General features: G+C 34.6%; 1 protein-coding gene across 1 annotated transcript in view; it reads right to left on the bottom strand.

The window, feature by feature from the left end:
- The window catches only part of rho-5 (rhomboid-5), a 477,723-nt gene that overhangs the window by 20,775 nt on the left and 430,143 nt on the right, over nucleotides 1-26,805 (bottom strand). The window contains exons 5-7 of the mRNA XM_085949601.1: nucleotides 19,478-19,690; nucleotides 17,143-17,353; nucleotides 10,395-10,601 (exon numbers count right to left, since the gene is read on the bottom strand). Coding sequence (XP_085805727.1) covers nucleotides 10,395-10,601; nucleotides 17,143-17,353; nucleotides 19,478-19,690 — 631 coding nt within the window. The remainder of the gene's footprint in view (nucleotides 1-10,394; nucleotides 10,602-17,142; nucleotides 17,354-19,477; nucleotides 19,691-26,805) is intronic.

Raw genomic sequence — 26,805 nt, 5'->3', positions numbered from 1 at the left:
TTGATACATCGCAAATGATATAAAACACTCAACCGGACAGTGAAAGATGTGAAATTCGACTCCCACTTAGTCAACTGTTTTTGTAGGATTTTTATAGTAAGTATGTTTTCTGAAGTTCTTCAAAATTACATATGTTCCTACCTACCTATTTTTTTTTGCTGTATGTGGCATGCATTTAATGATATTATTAAAAACTAGATAAAGTACCCGAATTCGCACGAGGCCGTTTAATTGATCAATATAGGTACCTACATTTATCTTATTTAACAAAACACTGATAATTGAGGCGTGTATTTTCAAAATGAACTTATTCCTTTTCTTTATGAAAATGTGTTATGAATGCCAGAATATTTAAAGGATAAAATTTTGAAAAAGTATTTTTCGTGTATAAGAACCTAATAGCAGTCAATCCAGTAGAAAAATCAACTTCAAAATTGGTGTTAGTTATAAACGAAACTTATTCCAATACCAAAAACATATACGTAACATTAACACCGTAAAAAGTTTCTTGGCATTTGCTAAAAATTTGTTGAAGTGGAATAAGTTCACTTTGAAAATACATCCCTCAATTACATTCTTCTATATTAATATAAGATATTATCTATGTTTAGGCATACAATATGTCACAATGAAAATAATTCTGACAGATATGTCAAACACAAGAACAAAGTAAAATCGAGTTTAAAATATGCAAACTTTTTCTGTTGTTAGAATTCAAAATTGGAATTGGCAGGAAACGTAATTTGAATAAACAAATTCTATATTTATAAATTGTAGATGTTAGTTGGGGCCAAGTATGAAAAGGAAATCAAACATATTACTTATGTAGGTATATTTTAAATACGCAGATAATAATATAAGATATTTAATATATGGAAAAGAAATATGCCTTGTTTATCGAATCGGTAAATACATAAGAAATATCTTACATATTATGTAAATGTTGATTGTATATTAAATAAAGGTGTCAATTTTTTATTCTGACCAAAATTTATCATTTCCACCATGAATCGATTGGTAAAGATTTCAGATCGATTACCTTAAAAACTTTACTTTAAAAACCTTATTACCCCATGTTTGATGCTCTGCACGTTAATTATTTTTATAAAATATATTATAAATAATATTTGTACAATTTCCTGTTTATATAAGGTAGCTGATCACAATATTAATGTTGAAGATATTCATATATCTGCAAATCTAAATTTGGCACGTTATCTGCACAAATATTATTCAACGTTGAAATAATAAACATGCCCTTGTGGCAAACCTAATTTGGAATACGAAAAAAGCTCTCCAAAGTTTGGCAGTGGAACTCAATCGGTAAAAGTAGTGCTTTGGAACCTTTTTATTGACATAGCACCAATGGCGGCTGGTCTATTAGGTCATTTGGTCAATGACCCTCCAAAAATAAACATCTTACAATCTATGTAGGTTATAATCTAAGATGTAGGTACAATGTATTATAATAATTATCAGCTAACACGTCAAGGCGAGACGCACACGGACGGACGAACTGTATGTATAAAATTCAAACAAACAGAATCCGCTTGGTCGCTATACTTTGGGTCATTTTGGAATACGCCGGGATAAAATATTTCTAATATTTCTCTTTCTCTCTCATTTTCCATATGTGAAACGGATAAAGCACACATTTTGCCAGTCTTTTTTTAATTTGTTTTTACGCAGCATAGGCAAGATTTTCGTCATTGTCCGAGAAAGAGATAACAATACATTTTTCAGTGTGTTAAAGGAAACAGGTATAAAACGTTGTTCTGTTTTTAATTATTATTGCCTCGCGATTTCATCGAGCATGTTTTGTTTTACCTACCAAACATGCGATTTCATTGAGCATGTTTTGTTTTACCTACCAATTGATTCAACCGTATTATTTTTATCTGGTTAACCTTTTTATATTTTTATTATTTCAAACTTCCTATTGTTGTCTGAAAGTTTCATATGCAATGTCATTGTTTGTTTTGTAATATTATAGTACTCTACCAAAAATAGCTTTTTAGTTTAGTTTAAATACAACCCTTGACTAAAACGCATCGACTGCATTCATTGTGTTAAACAGTTAAACCATTGTATAAATGTTACCCTTTAAAATGTAATCTGCTATAGGTATCAATCATAAAAGTAACCTTCTAATAAAATCAGTGGAAATATAAAAAGTGTTTATATATAAATGATCCCGCCATTTCATAACAGTACACAACACTTTTTCTGATAGTGACAGTTTAATGAAAAATGAAGCTAAAAAGCTACGGAGTTTTTATTAAATATTTTTGATTGTTTGATGTGAAAATATACATTTTTTTGAAGGGTAAGTAGGTACCTATCTTTTCTATCTAACTATCTAACAATTTATAGCACTTCTTTTATAATGTTCAAAAAGCCAGTTTGCTATACGTCTTTTAAGTGTACAACGAAAAGGCAAATTAAAATAATATAAAATTATTTAAAACTGACCTCCCATATTATCTAGCAAAGAGCCGCCAATGCATAGCACACTTTCATACTTATTATATTGGCACACCACAGCCTCAACCGATTCAGTATGTTTCATTTATAATCATGTTATCGATATCATCATTAGGAAATTAAAGTTAAAACAATGAATGTTCTTAGATTTTTGTCTATTATTCAGTTTTAGTAAAAAAAATATACAATGATCCTATTGATGTGTAAATATATTATAATGGTATTGAATTATAGAGGACTCAATGCGCTAATTAGGTGGATCATGATTCAAAGACGAATAATTAGCTGTTAACCCAGCCGTTACTGTAATGTCACTTGGGATTAGCTAGCCTCGTTAACTGCATATATTTCAGTTACTATACAATTTGGCATCATTGTATCTTAACTATTCGTAGAATCACCAATATCTCACCCAATTAACGTGATTTTTTCAACATATTTGGCAGTGTCCAGTAAATACATATAATTGAAAGATATCTGTTACAATTCACTTACCAATCACGCAATTATAAGGCATGTCGCATGGCATACATTATATTATGACGTACCTACTTAGAATTATTCCAGTGTTATTATTATATACTATATAGAATTGTCAGTGGGGTTATGCCCAACCTTCTTGTAAGATGTAAGAATGTATAGAAGTGCTCGGACGATTATAATTAAGTTTGGTACTGTTCGGTTAAAGCGGATACAGCGGAAAACGCATTTAGAAAATAGCCGATAAACTGGATTATTTGTTAGTTTGGGTTAGTTTAGGTTAGGTTTGGTTAGGTTAGGTTAGGTTAGATTTGGTTAGGTTAACCTAACAAATAATCCAGTTTATCGGCTATTTTCAAAATGCGTTTTCCGCTGTATCCGCTTTAACCGAACAGTACCTTAAGTTTTGATGCCTTTTTGTTAATTTTATAGAGAAATCAAATAATGACGACGAAATTTTATTAGACTTATGTATTTCTATTGCCAAAATAAGCATTTCCCTTTTACATACCTACTGTAATATTGACGATCTCGTACAGTGGTGGCATTACCAGAACTGACGGATTTTTTAGCATCGCAAATGAAAGGTTAAATATGAATAGGTAGGTAGCATTTATGAATCTTAGTAATCTTAGTACAATAATGAAAATATCATCAATTTCATGAGTAGTCTATGAAATGAATAACTATTAGTTTTTTGTATGTCGATAAAATATAATTTCGAGAAAAAAATAGTTTGATAATTAAAAATAAATAACACACTCGAAGTGCCATAGTGACACACCGGTTCCGAAGCACTGTGTTAAACTTAGGCTGAAATGATACTCCCTCTAAAAGTTTTGGCATTGAAATATTCCCGGGGAGAGCAGTTTGCGCTGAAAGCACAAATTATTATCATTTTGGTACCGTATATTACTGCTGTGACCAAACGAAAATATAAATTTAGTCCAGTTTTAGTTAATTTCACTTTTATTTAAAGTTATTTAGCGAGTTCTGCAATGTGACATGGAAAGGTGCATGTTGAGCACAACGCGGAAAGACCACAAAATAACGCAATGTATACGGATGTGATAGAGGTTGCTAGGCAGGGGAAATGGCAATAGGATGGACATGCCAGTGTGGGCAGGCGAATGGGAAATCGTTGGACAAATGCTGATTAAATGACCATAGAGACTCCTTACAACCAGCGGCGACTCCTCCAATACCATGCAAGTGCTACGTAGAACATGTAGCAGTATTATGAACAATACTCCGTTCATGAGCGCAAAGCGATTGCGATCCAAATAGATTTTCAGTTTGCACAGGATTACAATGAGATCATTGTATACTACTTAAACGGTAGTCGAATGTTCCTGTAATGGCGTTTTGTGTATCTGATTAAATCATTCTAGCTGTTCAAAAACTTTTTTGCGAAATAGTATAAATAAACAAAGACATATTTAATTTACCTTCTGAGAAGTCGTTAAGAGAACACGGCAGCCTTCGGTGATTGAGGTTATCATGAAAAGACGCTTGACGACCTTACGTGGCTAGGACACGTGCTCCGGATGCCGCCAAAGAGTGTGACACCTCGTACCCTTATGGCACAGCCTCAAGAGTTCCGTCGCCATGGCCGGTGCAGCGGTGCCACAAAAGCGACCTACGTGCTGCAGGTCTGACATGGCGGGAGGCGCAAGAGTTGGCGATGGACCAAGGGAAATGGCGCGAACTTGTGCTTGCTCTATGCCCCAATGCTGGGTCGTGACAGGGTGGAAGAAGAAGATCTACTCTTTATAGAAGGAAAACCATTGCGCACTACCAGAAAATGCTATTCTGAAGACCACCGGCCGCCACTGCTTACAACCCCCCGGATAGACGAAAAGGTCGGTGGATGTACGTGGCAGCAAAGAACTAGGGACCAAAAAGAGTAGAGAGAGCTAAGGGGGGCCTTAATTCAGCCGTGGATCAACCCCTGCTAGTGATGATGATATATAAAATTAGTCAAAAGTGAAGTAAAAAGTAGTATGTCGTCATTTATTAGTATAATGATAGTACCTATACCCGTATTATTTTAGCTTTGTTTTTAGGTATATTATATGAAAATGAATTAGAATCATTTATATTTGTTAATTCTCCGTGTTCCTCTATCCCATGGGCACTTTTATTAGAAATTCTCTGTAAACTCAGTCAAAGCACATTTGAGTACATGGCGACCTCAGTCTTGGGCATCTGGTCCTGAGACATCCCCAGGCGTAAACAACTGGTGAGGCTTCATTCGTGTTATGCTCGATTAATACCGTGAGTGGTGTGGGGAGGGTTGGTTTGGGGGGAACTATTAGGTAGTATAACGATGTAGGCGTAGGTCTGTCCAGCCCTTAAATTTCAGTACAAATGAGGTATTTAAATAATAATAAAATCTAATCAAAAGTCACCCTGTTATGTATATGTTGAAAATATAGATACGTGTTGTGTTGATACAGCGTCAAAAACTTCAGCAAATTTTTAACAAGCTATGTTTTGGCGTAAAAATAAAAAAAATGTAAATGTATTTCTATATAATATGTACATGTGCTAAAGAATGTGAGTGAAGCAGGTAGTACATATCGACGAAAGTTTAGGCCAGTGAAGGATTCAAAATTGAATAAATGATAACACATACTGTTATAAATTACATATATTGATTGGGTTTTCACGTATGATATGGCATTGCCGTAACATCTGGAACTATTTGAATCAGTCCTTTTTTCATACTGAACCGAATTACGTCACGTCAATTATGTGAAATATAGTAATTATATATAGCAGATGAGCCGGCTCTCGCGGTGTAGTGCGTAAGGTGTTGAGGTTCTATCTGGGAGTTCCGGGTTCGATCACGGTGAGGACACACAATATTTATGTGATTTTCTCAAAGCCTGGATGTTTGTGGTTGTTAAAAATTACTAAAAAAACTCCCCCTTGTACGAAAAAGCAAGGGCATGGTTAATAATAATAATATATAGGTATAGCAGAGGTAGCCAACTTGTTTGTTGTTGTGATCGAATTTTTTAATAAAAACATAGTCGCGGGCTACTTTCGATTACAAATAAGCGAACACGCCATCATTGATACGGTTATTCTACGGTAAGCGCTGGTGTCGTATCTAGAGTTGGGTTTGGGGAATTTCCCGACGGGAATTCTCGAGAAATTTTCGAGATTTTCAATCACGAATCTCGAGAATTGAAATTTTTAACATTCCGGGAATCGGGATTTCTTTATTATCAAATATTAATTGAAACACGATTTTTCTATATGAAAAAAGTAGACAGAAAACATACAACGTTCACAGACTGATCGGGGCATTTAATACAATTAAGCCAACTTCGACTCAAAATGAGCGCAATTTTTCAACGTCAGGGAATTTTGTGTCTCAAAAACGTACGCGATTGTCAGACGGAGCGATTGACAGTCTTGTGTTTTTTGAAATTCTATTTCAATAAGTAATGTTTTGAATTATTTTTGTTTTCCTACTTCTATTTGTTCTTCTTACATAAATAATGAAAAAAAATCATATTTTTTTGGAATTAGTCTGTTTTTACACTGATTTTAAGATTTTTAACAGGTTTTTTTTAAAATTTCCCAATATCTCGGGAATTCTCGAGATTTCTTTTCTGGAAATCCCGAATCTCGAGATTGAGATTTTCTCGGGAAATACCCAACTATAGTCGTATCATTTGACCGGTTATAATTTTACGGCGTTTATAGCACGTTCAGATGCGGTAAGTGGCACCTTCCATTTCTAAGACAATGTTCTATCCGCTGAATGGTTTAAATTTTGATGAATTATTGATGCATCAGTTTGACGTATGTCTGACATTATTTCTAACAGTATGATAATAGGACAAACTTTTGGCACTTGTTTGATATATTGTATAATTACACTTGTTTGCGATCTTTATAAATTTTACTGTTTTATATTATAGAACTTGTCAAAAAGAGTCGATAGATATCACAATTAATATCCACCGCTAGTAGCACTGTCATTTTGAAACCAATTTAAACACGTATTTTAAATGAAAATAATTACAAGATAAAAATAACTTTTTATATACAACGTTTTTAAATTTTCTGATCAATTATTATGCTCAATATGCTCAAACTTGTACTTGATATGAAGTATATAAAAAAATAAACAAATATAGAATACTGAAATGTCATTTTGATTTCCATAGTATCGCACGTATATATTAATAATTTAGTTGCTAGTACCACCCACTTAGCAACCAATAATAGTGAATTGGATTACGGATTTCTTCCGAAATAACTTTTTATACAAAATAGAATTAACTGAAAATGAATTCAATTCTACTTAAAGATGGCTAAAAGTATTAACAGAATGCATTGGCATCGTGTTCTGATATATTCTAAAAGTTTCAAATATCTAACTTGTCGGGAAGTTAGTTAAAAATTGATTGCAAGATACTGGATAAATAACCATCGGACAAACAAGAATACGAGCTAAGAAAAACGTTGTAATAAAATATGAAATTTCGCCATGTATATCATATTTATATACAATATATATTTGCTATAATTTATCTATCTGTCTATATTGAGAGAAAATATATGTTAAAATGTAGAAGAGAGCAATACAGAGAGAAAACGTAATACATTTGAAAAATAAACTGATACGCAAATAAAGTAATTGTTTATTTTAATCGGGCCGTGAAAGAAAACAAATGATAGGATACGATCAAAATAGTTTGACGGATGCTTGGAGTGCAGTACTAGCACATTGCCACATTCAAGAATGTTTAGAGGTGGTACTGCCTCCCGGTAATTTTATTGGTTACCTAATAAGAAGTTAAGGTTTTTTTTTATTTTATGTTATATATTGCATAAGTATGTACCTATTACATTTTATTTTAATTTAAAAGCTCTGGCTGGTAGAGGTTTTAAAGGTGGTGTTTGGAAGAGAAATTTAACACGGATAAATACGAATGCGTGCGCCCGGGAAAAGTTTACCTGTCTTTATGCAAAAAGGTGTTTGATGTATTACCGGAAACTGGGCGCAGGCAAAATTATAATATGTTATGTTCCTTTTCACGAGAGGATATTTTATAATAAACAACAATAATTTCAATTCTGCGAACATGTTGTTAAAATATATTTTTAAAGGTGAAATTGCGAAGTGCTTTCATTAGGTACTCATTTATTCTGAATTCCTATGTTTATGTCTCTCTTAATGTCTCCGAATGAGAGTAACATCGTTGGAAGTGAGTTTGCATTTTAACGAAACTTCTTTTGTTCCCGGTGGAACAGTGCTGGAGTGTCTGCACTGTTCGGGTTCGTTCACTATGTGCGCGTTGATCAAAAATAACATGTTGTTTTTTAGCCGTTGATCAAATACAGCTATACAGTAGTATTCAAGAAACACTAAATATACACCCAATGGACCACCTTAAAATCTGCTGGTGAACAGAGGAAGTTCGGCGGTTCTAAGAATTATGATTTAAAAATCACGGAGTAGTCTAAGTTGATTGTATTCGATACGGTAACCGGACAAAACAAAACAGTGACAAAACAAAACAGCCTAGGGAAAAATGAAACATTATTTTTTGTGGAATCTATTTAGGTAAGGTTAGGTTAGGTCATTATTTCGTTGTACCAAGTCACTCAATCGTTTTGAACATATTATATTGATTAGGATAAGATATCATAAGCTTTCCGGCAACACCGAGTTAAGTCCCGTTTATTTGAGGCTTTCTAGCGATTAGGAATGCAAAAATTAGGAATATAATTTGATTTATTATGACGTATTGAAAATCTGTGCTATTAAATATCTATCAACATAATAGAGATAGGACAATTTTAATATTAAATTTATATATTTCCTGAAAGGTCATAGTTATATTTATCGTTGTTCTGTTTTGTGATGTTCTGTTTTCTGTTGGCGAGTGTAAACGGATGAGAAAGATATCGCTCAACATGGGTCATTTGACTATCCACACTTCTTTTTTTGTAGTAAGTAGCTCTACACTTAGCACGTTTTCTTTCTCTTACGTTTCGATAAACTACTCATTAGAATAAATATGTTCGCAGCACTGAACAACATAACCTCCTCGGGCGACATTTTTGCGACATTCCTGGTGTGTACAAGCAAAATATTCCACGACATTGTTCCCGAGACATCGAAGTAGATGTTGAGCATCATGTCCCGCGACATGTTCCTCTATTTGTTCCCTAGTGAATACATGGCTTAATGAATAAAGCTTACAGCTTTCTTTTTTATTTATGTTCAACATCTCAGCACTACAAAGTAGTTGGTAGAGAAGATTGTAGACTTTATTTGACTTGCTTTTCCCTCCACCACCCGCCACGTTTCCACACCCGTTATGCAGGCGTATACCGTGGCGTAACGAACGATAGGCGCTGTTCAAATTTGTGCCGAAAGTGTCCCAGGAGCAACTTCCCAAGACCTTGGTTGGCGTGCACTAGAGTGTGCGTGATCCCTACTTCCATATAATGTATTACGGTCAATTCTCGATGAGAAAAGACCTTCTCGCTCGCCGTATAATGCCGCAAAGTTTTTAAAAGCTGAGAAATTTTCCCTCGTAGATACCAAGTCGCAATGGCCGACCGGTCCAACTGAGGGTCGGACCGACTTGAGAAGCTCTTCCCTTTCAACCGACATATGGGGACACTCCCAGAGGATCGGCATCCTGCAATTCGCCACATAAGCAAGTCGGAGATTCTATTAGGCCAAGCTGACAGAGCTTGGAGGCAAAACTACCGTGTCCGGTTAAGAACTGAGAAGTCCAATGGTCTGGAGTCAATCTGGTTATCTCCATGCGCCATTTTATATTAGGAAAAAACAAATGCGTTTGTCTGCCCTTGGAAGAAGTGGTCCATCGCCCCTGCCATGCACGCAGCGCCGTGTCATACACCAGGTCGCGTACAATAAGTTTTCGAGCGCACCGGCTCATGGATCCAAGTCCTAAAGGCGGCGATATAAAGATACCGCCAACCTCCGCCCCCAGACCCCCGAGCAAGGCGGTCGTGGCACCAGGGATTTGAATGTGCAGGTCTAACGGAAGCACTCCAGCAAGGACAGGCAACGCGTCGGTAGAAGTCGTCTTATAAGCCTTAGTGAGGGCAAGTAATGGTGAGCGTTGACCGCTGAGAAGATTTTTCCGGATGGACAATAACTTACATCTATGATACCACGTGCTGGCGGCATATCCGGCGATACTCATAAAGATTGCATCGTAAGCTATTTTAAGTTCAGACTTTATTTGACTGTAGTGATTTCCATATTTTCACCAGATATCAATGATTCGATGCTAATTTTGCAAGTTCAATTGAATACATAACAATAACCTATAGTCCACACTCCACAAGAGTACATACAACAATATTATTACAATAGGTATACTATACAGTTATATCATAATTAAACAAATATTATAACTTACCGAGCAATCTGCTTTGCTGGACTGCACGCATCCCGAGTCGTCGTTTCTAATACAGCACGCCGTGTCCCGTTCCCTCTGATGACCCTGCGAGACCTCGCGGAGTATCTTGGAGTCTCTCCTCATGCATGGCGCGAACTTGGCGCCCAGGTGGATTAGGTCCGCTGCCTTTGGGCCTAGCCAGAAGTTTGCTGGTTCGTGATATTCGACCTGAAAAAGAAATAACAATATCTAATTACCATCATTGGGTACATAATAGTTATAAACATTCGGCTTTACATTATTTTGTTCACTACTAAATATAGTATAAGAAAAATAATATAACTCAGTGATATTCGAAAACTTATTTCAATGTACTGATGCACAACAGTTTTATTTGAGTGATAATAAAATGTAAACCGCTCATTCCTTCTTGTTAACCATGTCCGGAAATTTTTACGTATGCAGTTCGCCGTATCACACATCATCGTGAAATGTTGTATCGGAAATATATGGTCGTACATTAAAGACCGTCTTACCTCTTTGGGTCATACAGTACTGAGATAAAATTCATGTCTAAATAAAACACGGATCTTGTCGGTTTACAGGAAGCCAACAGCAAACAAATTTTGAAAATAGCCGATATACTGGATTATTTGTTAGGTTAGGTTAACTTAAATTGAAATTTGAATATTATTGTCAGCTATGCTCCACGAACAACACGTAATTTTTACATCTCTTTCCGATAAGAAAGTTCACGGCAAACTGTGCAACGGTGAAATGTAATACGTACAATTTACATGTAACCATTGTTAAGCCCACGGTGGCCGCATGGCTTAAGCGTTGGACTATCATGCCGTGGGTCCCAGGTTCGAATCCTGGGTCTGGCAAGTACACATATTGTTTTTCAATTTGTGTGTGAGTCAGGGTATGGACCTAATAAGTTGAGCAAGTGGCTGACATCCATTTCTCGTAAAAACAAAATCTGTTAATACAAACCTCTACTCTGTGGAGGCCCATATGATCCTATTAGGATCGGACATGGTCGAAAAATTGTTAATATGGCCATTTTATAAGACAGTCCGTTATTTTAGCACTGTATCTTCTATATAAATAATTGATCCAAGTCATTACTAGTAGTTAGTTCTTTTTACCAAAATCTGTACATGTTTTTAGTGCACCACGCACATAGATTTACACGAAAAACTGTCGTATGATTCTGGTAGGAATATTTTTGACCTGCAATTCAGGAAAGCTAAAAAAATAAATCTAAAAACCTGAAGCTTTAGTAAAATACTATAATAAATTGGCAGCTCAGAAACGCTTAAAAATAAAAGCTCCGAAATGTAATTACCCATGTTCAGAATAAATGTATTTTTCAGGATTCCATAAAATAATTATTATAGTAATATAATATTATGAAATATCTACGAGCGATCTCGAGATTTTTTGAAGAATCAAACTGTCTTAGATTAAATTTGGACGCCTGAATAGTATCTTTAAAAGTGATCTCCCAGTGTGTCTTAACCATGGCTCCCACAAGAGGAAGGGCCCGGCGAGGCGAGTCGAGCAGATAAGTTAGCTTAACATACATCGCAACTTTGCTTCACTAGTAAAAAAGTCGCCTGCGGCGCTATTTCCCTGCAATTAAAAATTATGTGGTTATACGATACAATTTTTAATTGTGTATCCAATACTCGACAACTCCATAATTCAAATGGATGTATTAAACTATACAAAAAAACACTAAATATACACATTAACTTTACCGCGTACACCGTTTGGAAAATGCTACTGTAGAGAATCACACTCCCTTTATCCTTAGCGACAGGTAGGGGGGCCGCCAAATATTCTAACCTGGAAGGCCGCTTCAGGATGTGGGTGCCATGGTCTCAACCGTACAGTGTTTAACCAATACGTGCTACCAGTGCTCACGTATGAGTGTAAAACATGGAGTCTTAAGTATGAGAAATAAAAAAAATATGAGTAGCGCAACGTGGCATGGAAATGTGTATGTTGGGCATAATGCGGAAAGACTACAAAATAAACCAATAGATAAAAAAGCAGAGAGAAACACGTGATGTGATAAAATTCGCCAAGGAGATAAAATAGCAATGGATTTGACAAATTCTGTCACGCAAGGGACACTAAATGGCCATGCCATAAAACTCGCTGGATAGAAGAACTCTTAAAGTTCGGTGGATGTACGTTTTTTTTTTTGACCATGTACAATTATAATAAGCTCATATGGGCCTCCACAGCGTGGATGATGTATTAACAGATTTCGTTTTTACGAGAAATGGATGTCAGCCACTTGCTCAACCTATTAGGCCCATGCTCCATACTCATGCACAAATTGAAAAACAATATATGCAACTGCCAGACCCAGGATTCGAACCTGGGACCCACGACGCTATAGTCCGACGCTTAAGCCGCGCGGTGGTATGGATCATGGCCCCTACAAGGAGGGGCTGACAGGGCTCTAGCCTAGGGGCCCAGGCTCAGAAAGGGCCCGGCGTGACGAGTCGACCGATAAGTGCGATAAACGCAGACCACAAATTTGCTCCCTAAAAAGTCTGTAGGCGCTATTTAGTTCAATAATTATGAATAATTAAAATATTTGATTGTACGATGCAATTTTTAACTATGTTCCGATACTCGACAACTCCATAAATCAAATGATGTACATATTAAAAATACAAAAAATCGCTAACAATACACCTTAATTTTTACCGCGTACACCATGGAAAACGCTATTGTAGCGCGCCACACTGCCTTTATCCTTAGCGATTGGTAGGGGGGCCCGCCAAACATACTAGCCTGGGGCCCGTTTCAGGATGTGGGGACCATGGTATGGATGTACGTAGCAGCGAATAACTAGGGTGGAGGAGATAGTAGTTAGACCCAGGCTGATGATGTACTACCCGCTTATAATTTGTATAAAGTCTCATTAATGATGTAATCAAAGCTAGTCTTATATTATTAATAATAACAGGCGGTGTATCAAGGCAATCAAATACCGTATTCTGTCTGCCATTTACCTCATTGCCTCTACGCTGCTGACGTCTAAATTATTATGTAATATATAATATATCAATATTATCAAGTTATTTATCAAAGTTTGACTATGCGAATCATGTGCCGTCAGCCTACGGGCGTAGTCTGTCTGATGTATTAATATTATAATAATCAAAGGAAATTTACCACATGTTTTTGATTAGATAATGTTATCAATACAATCGTTAGCCATCCGACAAGCTGTCATATGACCTGAATATATTATACCTATCGAAATTTACAAATTAATAAGAGTTAATAAACAATAGCCATGTAATACCTACATAATTATTATATACACACGCCCGGATATCATACACAAGAAGTCAATAAACTAATTAATATGATATCACCAAAATTTATAAAAAGGGTTACGCACCTTGAGCTTTAGTCTATTATTTTAAATTACTAGTAACGCGTATAACTTTTACGCTGTATACTCGTATGTACTTGCATTTCCGTTGAATGAACTTTTTGTTTTAACTTTCGTGAAAGCTTTATTGTTTTTCTATCATCTTCTTGCTGTCTTGTCTAAACACATCTCTGAAGGTAAATCACCTGACAATTACCTTCAAGATGACGGTCTTTCAGCGTCGCATACTACTCAGGAACCGCACAGACATATAGTCTTTAATTAATTAATATAATTTAATTAATTAATTAATTTAATGCCTGTTATAAAATATTTGTATGTAGGTACAGGTTCTAGAATTTTACATCAAACATAATTTGATTTCAAAGGTTTAACTCTTACAAGAATTATAACTGTTTCAGATGTTTATTTATTTAGAAAAAGAGTATTACGGCATAACAGCGATTGGCCAATGCGCCATAATACATAATAAATACAAAATTATAAAAATGTCTTAATTACAAATAACAACTAATATAATAAGAAAGTAGAAAAGACAGCATGTGTTTATGTAAATATTAAAGAAACATGATAATATATATAATTATAAATTTAACCTATTTAACACGTCCACAAACATTATATAGTTAATATAAAATAAATCAACCTTTATGGTGCCATCAAATAAGTTAATCGCACGATACACAGCATCATGAAACATAACATCTGTCCTGCGACGAGGTATCATGAAGACCGTAGAGTTACGAGTGATATTGGTGGGAACATGAAAATTAATATTTGCCAGTATATATGGATTATAAATGAACCCACGATGAAGTAAAAAGAAATGCTTTAAAAGAGCAATCACTCTTCGGGTGGACAAGAATTGCATTGATAGCATACCCAGAAGAAAACGAGTCGGGTAATTCATTTTATTATCATAAGGAAAGTACCCATATGTTCTTAAGTAGAGAAATCTAAGAAATCTGTTGTGGATTCGATCAAACTTAATTGTGTGGATATTAGGACTCAAAATAATGCTGGCATATTCAATAATACTCAAAACAAATGATACGTATAATGTAGGTAGTGATGTGTAGCGTATGTTAATACCTACTAGTTGCAATAAATCATCCGCCTTATGAAAGATCTCGTTATTATCGTTGTACACACAACTAAAATAATACTCCAATGATACAAAAATAAAGTACAAAAAAACCTATTCGAGAGAAAATAATCGCGTTAATTGGCCCTCTAAGGATTCTCAAAATACAACAAAAAAACCTACTAAGCTTCGTAAATTTATCGTACCGTTAGGACTTGGTAATTATTGTTCCGCAGATATTGGGAGTAATTTTAAAATATCAAATTTTTTTTTTGTTGAAATATTTGAACACACAGATACTGGAGATGCCAGTAATTCGCAATAAATCGTTGATTGAATATAAAACTGTTACAGTCTGACTGACGAAACGATTTCAGTGACGATTTATGTTAACTTAAAATATTATTTTTATCAAATCAAACTTTTATCAGTTTGCCTACAATGGACTCGGACCGAGCATTTCTCACCAGTGACGAATAATGAATGGTAATTGTATATACCTACTTAAAATCATTATATTAATTAATATGAATATAATTATACATTCTCAGAGACAGTAGTGAAGGGTGGAGGTAGGCTGTTAAGATCCACACATAAATAGTGCACACTAAACTTTGTTAAACTAATTGTTCTAAACCCCCCCCCCCCCCGATGGCAAGAGATTGAGATAGCTGGACTGCGTCACGGGTGATTTAAACATGCTCGGTCAGAGTAACTGGAGAGTGCCGGCGTTAGATCGTCCAGGATAGAGAAAGTTTTTGAAGGAGGCCACGACCCGCCAAGGGTTGTAGTGTCATAAATGATGATCAAACATGAATTTTGAAATGCTTATCAACATTATTGATTTTTTCATCCATTTGTCGTGTTCAGTAGATACCCCCCCCAGTGGACTGAGTATGCGTTGGAGTTATTTAAATACGACAAAATATTATTTCAAATAGAAAATTAATTGAGCGAACGGAAGGAGAAAATATGTGAATCAGTTTCTACGTACAAATAGCTTCAGAGAATTTTATGAATAATAACCCCCAGAGCTTGTACGTTTTTTTTTACTTTTACTTTTTTGAAAACTGCCTAATTGGTGTACATTTTTGTTGTGTGTTAAAAATAAACGTTTTGTATTGTTAATAAAATAAAAACTGCAGTATAAAAAGTGGTTAAAATGCGTTAACAGCCAGTTTGCTGGCTCTTAGAACGTTATCTACTTTTTTAAATGGTGGAATACTTAATATATGCTGGTTATCTACAGCTAAAAGTTAGCAAGTCTCTATCTCTATTTACTGGCTAATGACATAGCATGTTAAGGTTGTCTACTAGTCTTGAGAAGATACGTTATCACCAGCTGACGCAGATTTACGATCAGCAAGTATCTACCAGAATAATTTCGAGTAAATATATTTGCAGTAGGTACTATTGAGTTTTATGAGCTATTTCGTCTATTTATTTTAGTTAGTTTCACAAAATATACAACTTAAATGTTTTAATTCTTTTAATAAAGCAGATAAAAATCAGGCTACGGAACTCTGAGAGCCTATATAAAAAGATTTAAATTGAGAGACGATAAATGCTGTATTTGTGACGGGCATACATCTCAAACTCTATGGCACGTCATCAACGACTGCCCAACACTATAAAAGAAACGATGGTCTTTCGAAACTCTGTGTAAACAACATAATCATGAAATTGATCTCAAAACACATCACGAAATACTAAATAATAAAACAACACAAGAGCACTACACAAAATATTAATTATTTATGGCCATAAAGATAATTAAAGACATTAATCTATACATTTATACATAAAAAACTGTAATCGAGCAAATTTTCAATATCACCATAAATGCAAATATGTAAATGACTCGATGTAATTAGCTCTCTCAGCCGCTTTGTACGAAAAAGCAAAAGCATGGTTATATAAAAAAAAACATAGGAGATTGGTTTTTCACTTATCGCAAATTTCTTTACATAGCATATGTGTACTAAATCCTGAATAATCGATGTTTATCGTTATGTTGTCAGTCTATCCCCGGTTTAAATTCCATGCCTAATACGTGATATGACGTGTATTCAATTTGAATTCGTATATAAATGTATTCTTGAATAGTTAACAACCATCTTTATTAATATATTAAAAAAAAAATGTAGTTGCAGATACTCATTGTGAGTAGTCATTTGGTATTAGGGTTTAATACTGAACAATACACAGTCATCTTCATCCAAACAGTTGGTAGCATGTGTATGATCTAAATCAATTACCTGTTGAAGACTAAGACTGGTCACCAGGACCTGGCCCGATTTCCTCGTTCTGTCTAGTCCAACAGGCCCAAAGCCATAGCAGAAGAGAGACGCCAGAAGTATCAGCGTCTGGGCGGCGGAAACCCAATAAGTAAAATATGGCCGGTAGTCTCGCATGTCATCTAGTTGTTTCTTCACGTTTGCTTGCGTTACCACCGATTTTCTGAAGGATCTGTAACAAAAACGATTATTTAATAAAATTCTTACAGGAAAAAGGTATCGAATAAGGTTGCATTCTCTCTCCCAATTTATTTTAAAATATAATATATTATTGTACAATAATAACATGACGTAGAAATAGAGTTGGGTTTCGGGAATTTCCCCATGGGAATTCTCGAGATATTTTCGAGAATTTCAATCCCGAATCTCGAGAATTGAAATTTTTAACATTTCGGGAAATCCCGGATCTCGAGAATCTTTTCTCGGGAATCGGGATTTCTTTATTATCAAAAATTAATTGAAAAACGATTTTTCTATGTGAAAAAAGTAGACGGAAAACACAAAACGTTCACAGACTTGATCGGGGCATTTAACGAAATTAAGCCAACTTCGACTCAAAATGAGCGCAATTTTTCAACGTCAGGGAATTTTGAGTCTCAAAAACGTATGCGGATGTCAGACGCAACGATTGATAGTCTGTGTTTTTTGAAATTCTATTTTAATAAGTAATGTTTTTAATTATTTTTGTTTTCCTATTTGTATTTGTTTGTCTGTTTTTACACTGATTTTAGGATTTTTTAGAGGTTTTTTTAAATTTCCCGATATTTCGAGAATTCTTTTCTGGAAATCCCGAATTTCTTCATCACTATTGCTGGTAATTGCGTATCTTATCTCATATACTCACTCAATCGGTTATTAATGTTGTTATTACAAATTAAATGACTCAAAGCTATAATAGAACGGTAGAAGGTAACAGATTTAAACTTCGGAGATAAAAACATTACATACATTATGGCGTCTAGGTATTTTTGACAAATTTATTAGTCAATTTATGGCTGGTCATTGTTTGCTGGTGTATTATTGAATTCCTTCAACACAATATGTACTAATCTTGTCGCGCAATTTCAATATTATTGTAATCATAACAAAATGCAATAACAGTGGGTAGAGTCGATCTGAGGGTAGATTGAGTCGGGCGACTGCTTAAAACGCCCAAATTTAGGGGGCGCAAAATTTAAGAATAAATATTCTTTAAAAATATATCGAACATATTGTAATAAAAAACAATTCCGACTGCCTTTCTACAAAACATGCTCACTTGTCTCTCTCTTGAATCTCGTTTTCCATTCCTGGCGTCCTAAAGAATTAAACTTTATATTATGCGCCTGTCAATTACTACGTGGTCACAGCCATGACCTATTCTGGGTCAATACTGTTTTCTCGAGTCAAGCATATCAAGCACCATTAGCGTGAGGTGCAAGACTAGTCAATGCGCTCCCTTATGACATAGAGATTTTCAATGATTCAAATGAAAATTGTTTGTTTTTTTTTAATTTTTTTTTCTTCTTCTCTCTTGTGAGAGTAATATTAATTGTTGTAATGTAAATCTCATGTTGTGAATGTCTTGAATTTGTGTTTGCTTTGTCTACAATGTTTTGTTCTCTTAAATTAATAAACAATATAAAGTGTCACTTCTGACATATTATTTAAATACTACATATCTTGGCGGTTTTTAAGTCATATAGAATAGTATTTAAAAATATCATTAAATAGCTCAGAAATTTGTAATTTTTTTTACACCGGATTGATTAACTAACAGGAGTATTATTTGATAATAGTTAGAGCATACGTTTTATAACTTTGCACTTTTTCGCACTCTTTACTAATACTGATACACCTCTTTGCCTGGTTACCTCGCATAAAATTAGATCAAATGATATTTACTTGTATTAATATAATAAATAAATAGACAGATAATATATGTAAAAAGAATAAAAGAATATTTTAAGAATATATTACATCTTTTTCACCCTATAGTCAGAGTGCAAAGAGTTATGAAGCATATACTCTACCAATATTGTACTTGAAAGTGGGCCTTTAGAAGATTCTTTTCAATTTATTGCATTAAACAATTTATAACTGTCATACGCAACTTCATGCAATCCTTTTTTCAAAGTTGCCAGATGTACGACTTAATCATTGCTGAACATTAACTCTCTTTACATTGAATAACTAGCCATACCCAGAATATTATCACTAAATATTACTACAGCTTGCCGACTGGTAATACATATATGAATACTTATCAATGCCATGGGTTAAATAAAATGAAGTAGTTAGATAATATGATACTTACCCTAAAGTCTTGCCGGTGACCCCCATTCCGTACTGTCTTCTGTCAGAGTTGTCCGCCAGCCTGTCGAGGAGGGGCGCGGCTATTCTTCGTCCCTCACCGACGGGAGGCGCCTGCGGGACGACTTCCTGGGGACGGGACGCCCGCACCCAGCCGACGGGGGCCGCCGCGGCGCCTTCGCCGTCGCCGACATTGTCGACTATCGACACGCGCCGTCTGCAATTAGAGTAAACAAACATGATGTAAGAAATGAAAAAATCCCACTCAGTTTCTGTAATAAGATGTTATCTACGAAGGATACATATTTGATTGTAATCATTATTAGAGAACTAAGAGGCTGGATATATCAGATTACTCGTTATCTATACGAGGGGTAGCCAATTTTTTTAATGTTGTGATCGAATTTTTGCAAAAAATTATGTGTTGTGAGCTACTTCGGAATTCGGAAAATAGATGAGAAAAAAACGCACTTATTCGTTATTTCAAGTCTTATAAAAGCACCGATATATGAGCATTTAAATGAAAAAAAAATTGCATCGATATAGTTTTTACTAGTATATTGTATCATTTTTCACAGAGCTGCAAGCATTTAAATGACCAAACAGTGTATTTTTCATTTTATGTATTTTGAAACTAGATATTTACGTATAATATGCTTATTTTTCGACTTTATTTTGAAGTTTAAACGCTCAATTTATGTACATTATGAATCTGTTTATTCACATAGATGTGATAGAGTAAAAAAAAACGATAGTGACATGATCGAGCGAAAATTACTGTGAAATTACCGAAAGTGACTTAATGCACCGTATTAATTTATATATAACTAGATGGAAAGCCCATCAAAGTATATACAAACATTGTTTATAATTATTAAGAACTTTCTATTGGAATATATAATATTACTAGCTGACCCGGCAAACGTTGTTCTGCCATATAAATTATTTCTAGTGAATATTTTGGTTGTTAAATAAAAAATAACGAATGTATCGTAAGGGTGTGGGGATGGGATCTATGACAGAAAGAGGAATGGAGTGCTGTAGACGATGACCGCCGATAAAAACAAAAAAACACCAACCATTCATTTTCTCAATTCAAAATGAGTAATGATGTGATCATCATTATGAATTACCTGTGACAGGATCTCGTTGTTTAATGTTTATGCAATATCCGTCTTGTCCCTACCAGAAAATTAGCGGATATTGGAGAGCGTCATATGAACGGTGTGTGTCAGCGATGAACTCCAGATTATTGTTTCTTCTTCGAATCACGATATCTCGCGTCGATGTGCGGTCGCCAACCATGATTCCAGCAATGTCGTAAAAAACAGGTGCATTGAATCGACGCACGTGCTCTCCAGCTGATGTTTTATCAGGATTGATGACAATAGCGTGATTGCCACTTTACAATTCGTGCATGTGTGTTTTGAAGAATTTCAATAATTCATTGTGCTCATTCAATAGGGCGTCCAGTTCGCCGACGATACGCCTGGCATTAGGCGAATTGAGGTTATTGTAGCCGCAACGTGCATCCACACGATTGATGTCCTCACCGCCCATGAAGTAGATTTGTAAAAAAATATGTGGTTGAGCCTACTTTGTGGTATACCTGGCCTTTGATTTTGAACGTAGAATGGAATTGTTGACCATTTGCCGGAGTATTATGAACTATTTCTGTTGCTTCGAACGAAGTCATTTGGAAACATGAATTGAATGTGCGAATGGACTTCAGGAACAGGTTTGAATCTGGAACCGTGCCGATGAGCAAGCCGTTCAATGGTTCTGGTGGTATCTCAATTTCTGGTAGTTGCACTTTTCCTGATGTGCAACACATCCCGGCTGACTCATGTTTGAATTTGAGCGCATGACAATGGAGACATTCTTTGTCCATAGCACCAATCAGCACTTTCGGATGAGCGGAATATTTAATATCTGGCTCGTACTCGAATGCAAGACGAAGAAATGAAGCGGATGTAAATGCTCGATGTACTTGTTGGCGTTGTCAATCATTTGCTCTGCGTGTATTGACTACGAACCGGCGCGCTTGGCTCCGTTCCAATTGTCGTTGTTGATTTCGTTCAGCTCGTGCCTCTTGTGATTGAGATGCACGCAATTGCGACATGCTCACACGCACGTTTTTGTTATCTTGTTGGATTTGTTTGTCTGTTCTTTCTTCTCTACTATTTCGCATGTTTGTGGCTTTATTCGTTCGACGGCCCAAATGGCCCCTTGCGTCTTGCTGGCATTGTAATGCCTGCCTGTAATACACGCACACAAAAAAAAAAAAAAAAAATAAATCGTACAAAATTTTGCACGCACTGCGTTGTGATATGTCGAATTAAATGTCAAAATGACGCAACGCTTTTCTAGAATTCTTCTCGGACGTAGCGCCATCTGTCATTCAACAACATAAATAATTTCGTTCTGTTTGAAATACGAACGACGGTTAAATTTGTTCATACAAAAATAATAAAATCGCAATTTAAAAAATGGGAGGGTGGGGGTAGGAAGGTGAAAATTTGGGTTTATAGGTATTTTTTGATGCCAAATAATAAAAACAATACAAAAAAAAAATGTCAAAAAAATAAAAGAATTTTTTTTCTGGATAGAGATACCCTAATCACATAGCGGTATGAAATATACTTGTTGACCTATTCTCATATCTAACAAATATACATAAAAAAATCATAAAAATAGGTCGAGCCATTTCGGAGGAGTGCGACCACAAACATCGTGACACGAGATTTTTATATATATAGAGATCTATAACGGATCTTGGTATTACATTTGAGAGTAAACTGACATTCAGTGGCCATATGTTTACCGTTTGTAAAAATGCGCTACAAATGTTGGGATTGGTCTTTTCGGATATTACGGTTTTTTAAATTATTTATATTCTTTTGGCTTGAGAATGAGTATATTGTTTGGACACTGCATCAGTGAAGTACAACCTTATATTGGAAAGGGTTCAGAAGAAGAGACTTTTTATACATGAGTTATATGAATACTACCCGTGGCTTTATCCAATTGACTTTTTCTTAGGTAGACATACTATAATCAGCTAAAAGTTAGAAGAGATCTAATATTTTGGCAACGTACTTTTACCGACTAATACGCGGTATAAATGCGAACACTTCTATTTTTGGTAGTGTTGACCTGCATGTCCTTGATAACTATCGTAGATATCGGTTGATTGTTCTCTCAAAGTGCAGAATTAACCTGCCATTGGATGTGCCAATTGGACTTGCAATAACTGTGCAACCAAATCGCTTCTAATATTTCATATATATTTTACTTACTTGAGGATGAGTTTAGATGGCCGTTTTTTTATATAGGTATTCTTCAAATAGAGACCCCTGAGCTCATTCGGTGTTGTTCTATGTAGTTAATATTTACTCTTTTACTCTATTCCTTATATGTATTTGTTGTTTTAATGGGCGTTTTTTGTAATAGTATTAGTTTGTATTTCATGTCATGTTGTGAACGCCTTGAATTTGTAATTTTGTAAAGTTCACTATATTCAAATAAATACATTTGAATTTTAATACCATCTAGATTGGGGCTAATGAGTCAACAAGACACTTGTTTGATAATACTGAGAACATTGATTTAAACCACAAAAACAGATAGGTAGTCAATAATAACGCAATTTATTAAGCATTTCCTGAAGGACCTACTAGCTTAAATTATCGCAATTAGGTAGGAGGCTCATAGCTTATTCGGTTAAAGCATATACGCGTAATACCGGTGGATATAGGGGTTCAAATCCCATCGAGCAACGTATTTTCTTAAATGTGATTTTTTCTAGTGGGTACTTATACTTGTATCTGAGGTGTTTTCAAGTTATGTATGTTTAATATATGGAATGTTACATTCTCAAATCTTGTGAATTATTCGTTGAATAAAAGAAATGATTTATTAAATATATGTCAAATGTTAGCGTGTGGCGCCTTCACCCAGCAGACAACTTATACTGGTGGATCTATAGTAATAAAGTCAATAAGAGCAATTTATTTATCATTTTCCAAAAGCAAGTTCTTTAAATTAGAGTATATTATTATCAAGCAAGGATTCTCAAACAAAAATTGCGACTAAATTACTTATCGCATAATAACTTCAATTGGAACGAATGCATTTTGAAATTGCGACGTTTCCTTTCGAATTATTTCATTTGTAAGCAAAATGCTATTGATTATAACTTTCCGGGAGACACAGACAATGGAGTGACCTAGCTAACGTATTCACTTCAGAAGACAAAAGCATTGACTGGGCTATTTAATTATGCATCTCAACTAGGCTACTCCCCTGTCCTCCTCTTATAATATAATATCATACGATGCTCTATATAAAGAAGGTTCTCGTTTATAATTGTCAGTTTTAGAAAGCGACTGAGGAAATCTAGCACATTGGATACTTTTGTATAATAGGTAGATAATAATTAAGGAACAAAACAATACGATAATAAAACACTAGCTTCTTCGAACTGTTTATTATGAGAGTACATTTTCTCATGTGTGGTGTGGGACGAAAAATTAAAATAGTACAATTATCTATTTTTGAAGTTATACTTCTTTTGGCGCGTTTGGGAAATCAGAATATAGTGTATTTTTGGCGTGTGACAAAGTTGCGCGCGCCGATGTAACGCATTCGGCGTGTGACACCGATGTAACGCGTTTGGCGTGTGACGGAAGTTGCAACACAATTTATTATTATGATTATTCATTCTTATAACTATTATAACATTCTACACTGTTAATTTATATTCGTAAAACTTTATTTATATTGTGGTGTATATTTATTTTTCATTGTAAAGATTGTGTATCAAGATTTGAGGCACCGATTTTTTTTAATCCAACGAATAATTCATAAGATTTCAGAATGTAACATTCTAATTATTGAACATGCATATTTTTGAAAACACTTCTGAGAAAATAATCAATTAAAATAGTTAATAAAAAAATATTAGCAAATTCAACGATCCCCAATAGTAACTCAGTTTGGAAAGCGCTTCAGAGAGTATTAAGAGCCATAAGTTAAAATTTGTCGTACTTATAGTCTATACGCCTATAGCATAGTGGTAGCACATAACATGGGCGTGGAACCCGAGTGATGTAGGTTCGAACCTGCTGGGTGTCTTACTTTTTTCAAAAAAGATTTTTTCTATTGGTTTTATAATATATTTTCTCAGAAGTGTTTTCAAAATTATGTATGTAAAATAGTACAGTACATTTTTATCATATATTCGAATTAAAAACTAATTTGTAAATGAATAATAAAGTTGCTTGCTCACTTCATGTCAGTGTGTAATGCGAATGACAGCAAATGCGATATTCATTTGTTTTAAAAACCTGCTGTCATCGAGTATAAAATGTTGTATATGTACCAACTGTCCGCTACTGCTCCCTATGTAACCAAATGAAATGGTGTGATGTGAGACATCCTTTTTGGTAGTGAATTCAATATTACATGATTACAAGATAAAAAGAACGTTTTATATACCACGTTTTTAAATTTTCTGTTCAATCATATTATAAACTTGACAATTCTATGTATTAATAAATACTTTTTTTGTACTTGATAGATATACTGAATAAATATAGAATACTGAAATGTCATTTTGACATTTCGTATTGATTTCCACAGTAACGCACGTATATATTAATAATTTAGTTGCTAGGACCCCCTTAGCAACCAATTATAGTGTTTTACTTTTTACGAATTTTTCCGAAATAACTTTCTATAGAAAACAGAATTAACTGAAAATGAATTCAATTCTGCTTCAAAATGGCTAAAAGTATTAAAAGAATGCATTGTCATCGTGTTCTGATAAATATTCTAGGAAGTTTCAAATGTCTAGCTAGTCGGAAAGTTAGATAAAAATCGATTGCCAGATTTGTATTGGACAAACAAGAAAAAAATTGTACTTGACAAACAAGAATACGAGCTAATAAAAACGTGGTAATAAATGTGAACTATCATTATTATAATTTATTGTATCACCACTAAAAACTATTTTGTAAATAAGTTAACAAAATTTACCTTACCCACTCTACACTAATGCGCAATAAGAATGAATGCTATATTTATTAATTTATTTAAAAAATCATACATAAAATGAATGTCGAGATTGAAATTTGGCGAGACAATAAAATAAATAAATTTATAATATATTTTTAATTTATAATATAAATATATATATATATTAAGGTTGTAAAGGATGACATTACTCGACGCCCACGACACGAAGCAAGCAATTATCGATAGGTACCGTACAAAAATACATTAAAATCCACCAGCAGGTGAGTGAGGATCAATTATCACGGGGAAGATTACGTATTGTAAGGCTGTACACGAATATATTTTGGAATATATTATACAATAATATATGGTTGCGCCGATTGTGATGGCCGTCATCCTTAGTCCCCACCTACTCGGATCCCCTTATTTATTATTGTCACAAGACCAGACGATGAGCAATTATGGGTCATAACATACTGTGACTGCAATATACGTTCAGTAACTTCAAGACAGCCGTCAGCTCAATACAACTTGTGCGTGATGGCCTGTTACGCCAAACCACAGTTTATTGATTAATTCAATTATTATACAAACTGATTCAAATTATACAGTCCACTGCAAAAAGCGCAACCAATATATCATTCATATTATTCCTTCTTTGTGACAGCTTGTTTTATCCAATTATTTTCATCTAAACAATGTCACCATAAACATTATATGTTTAGCCTATATTGTGTCTGGTACAGGTACTATCGAGCGTATAATACCCGTGTTAAAAGTATTTATCATGTTTTGAATCCGAAATGGATGAATATAACAATATGATACTTACATAATATATATAATATATATTATACTATGTATGCGAGTAAACAGATATTTACTCATATATCATAAATCAACCGTTGCTAGGAAACCGAGAATATCCTCGCATTCTAACACGCTGCGAATATCCCATACGATAAAAATATTTTTCCTTTCCTTACAAAACTTTTCCTTTCATCTCATTCATAATTACATTAGCACGTTTTCTTTCCTTTTTTCTCAACTTGAAACAGTAGCGTACTAACGGGTAGGGTTTATTATTTCGATTTCAAGTTTTATTTAGTAAAAGCATTGCCAGTGGGCATCGGTTAATCAATATTTGTTATTGACTGTAAAATCCGATTTGTATCTTGGTTTTAATATATTATGATGTACCGATATTTTAGCCATTGATTATAACGCTCTTTTCACATTGTACGGTTTTAACCATACGGCAAAAAATCGAACGGTGACATCCTTTTAGTGGCGTGACGAACAGCATGGCCCTTT

Source organism: Rhyacophila brunnea, unplaced genomic scaffold, assembly GCF_057557595.1.
Source record: "Rhyacophila brunnea isolate RB1 unplaced genomic scaffold, BYU_Rbru_1.0 scaffold_22, whole genome shotgun sequence".
Lineage (NCBI taxonomy): Eukaryota > Metazoa > Arthropoda > Insecta > Trichoptera > Rhyacophilidae > Rhyacophila > Rhyacophila brunnea.
The sequence above is the reverse complement of the archived record's forward strand: the minus strand, read 5'-3'. Positions and strand labels throughout refer to the sequence as shown.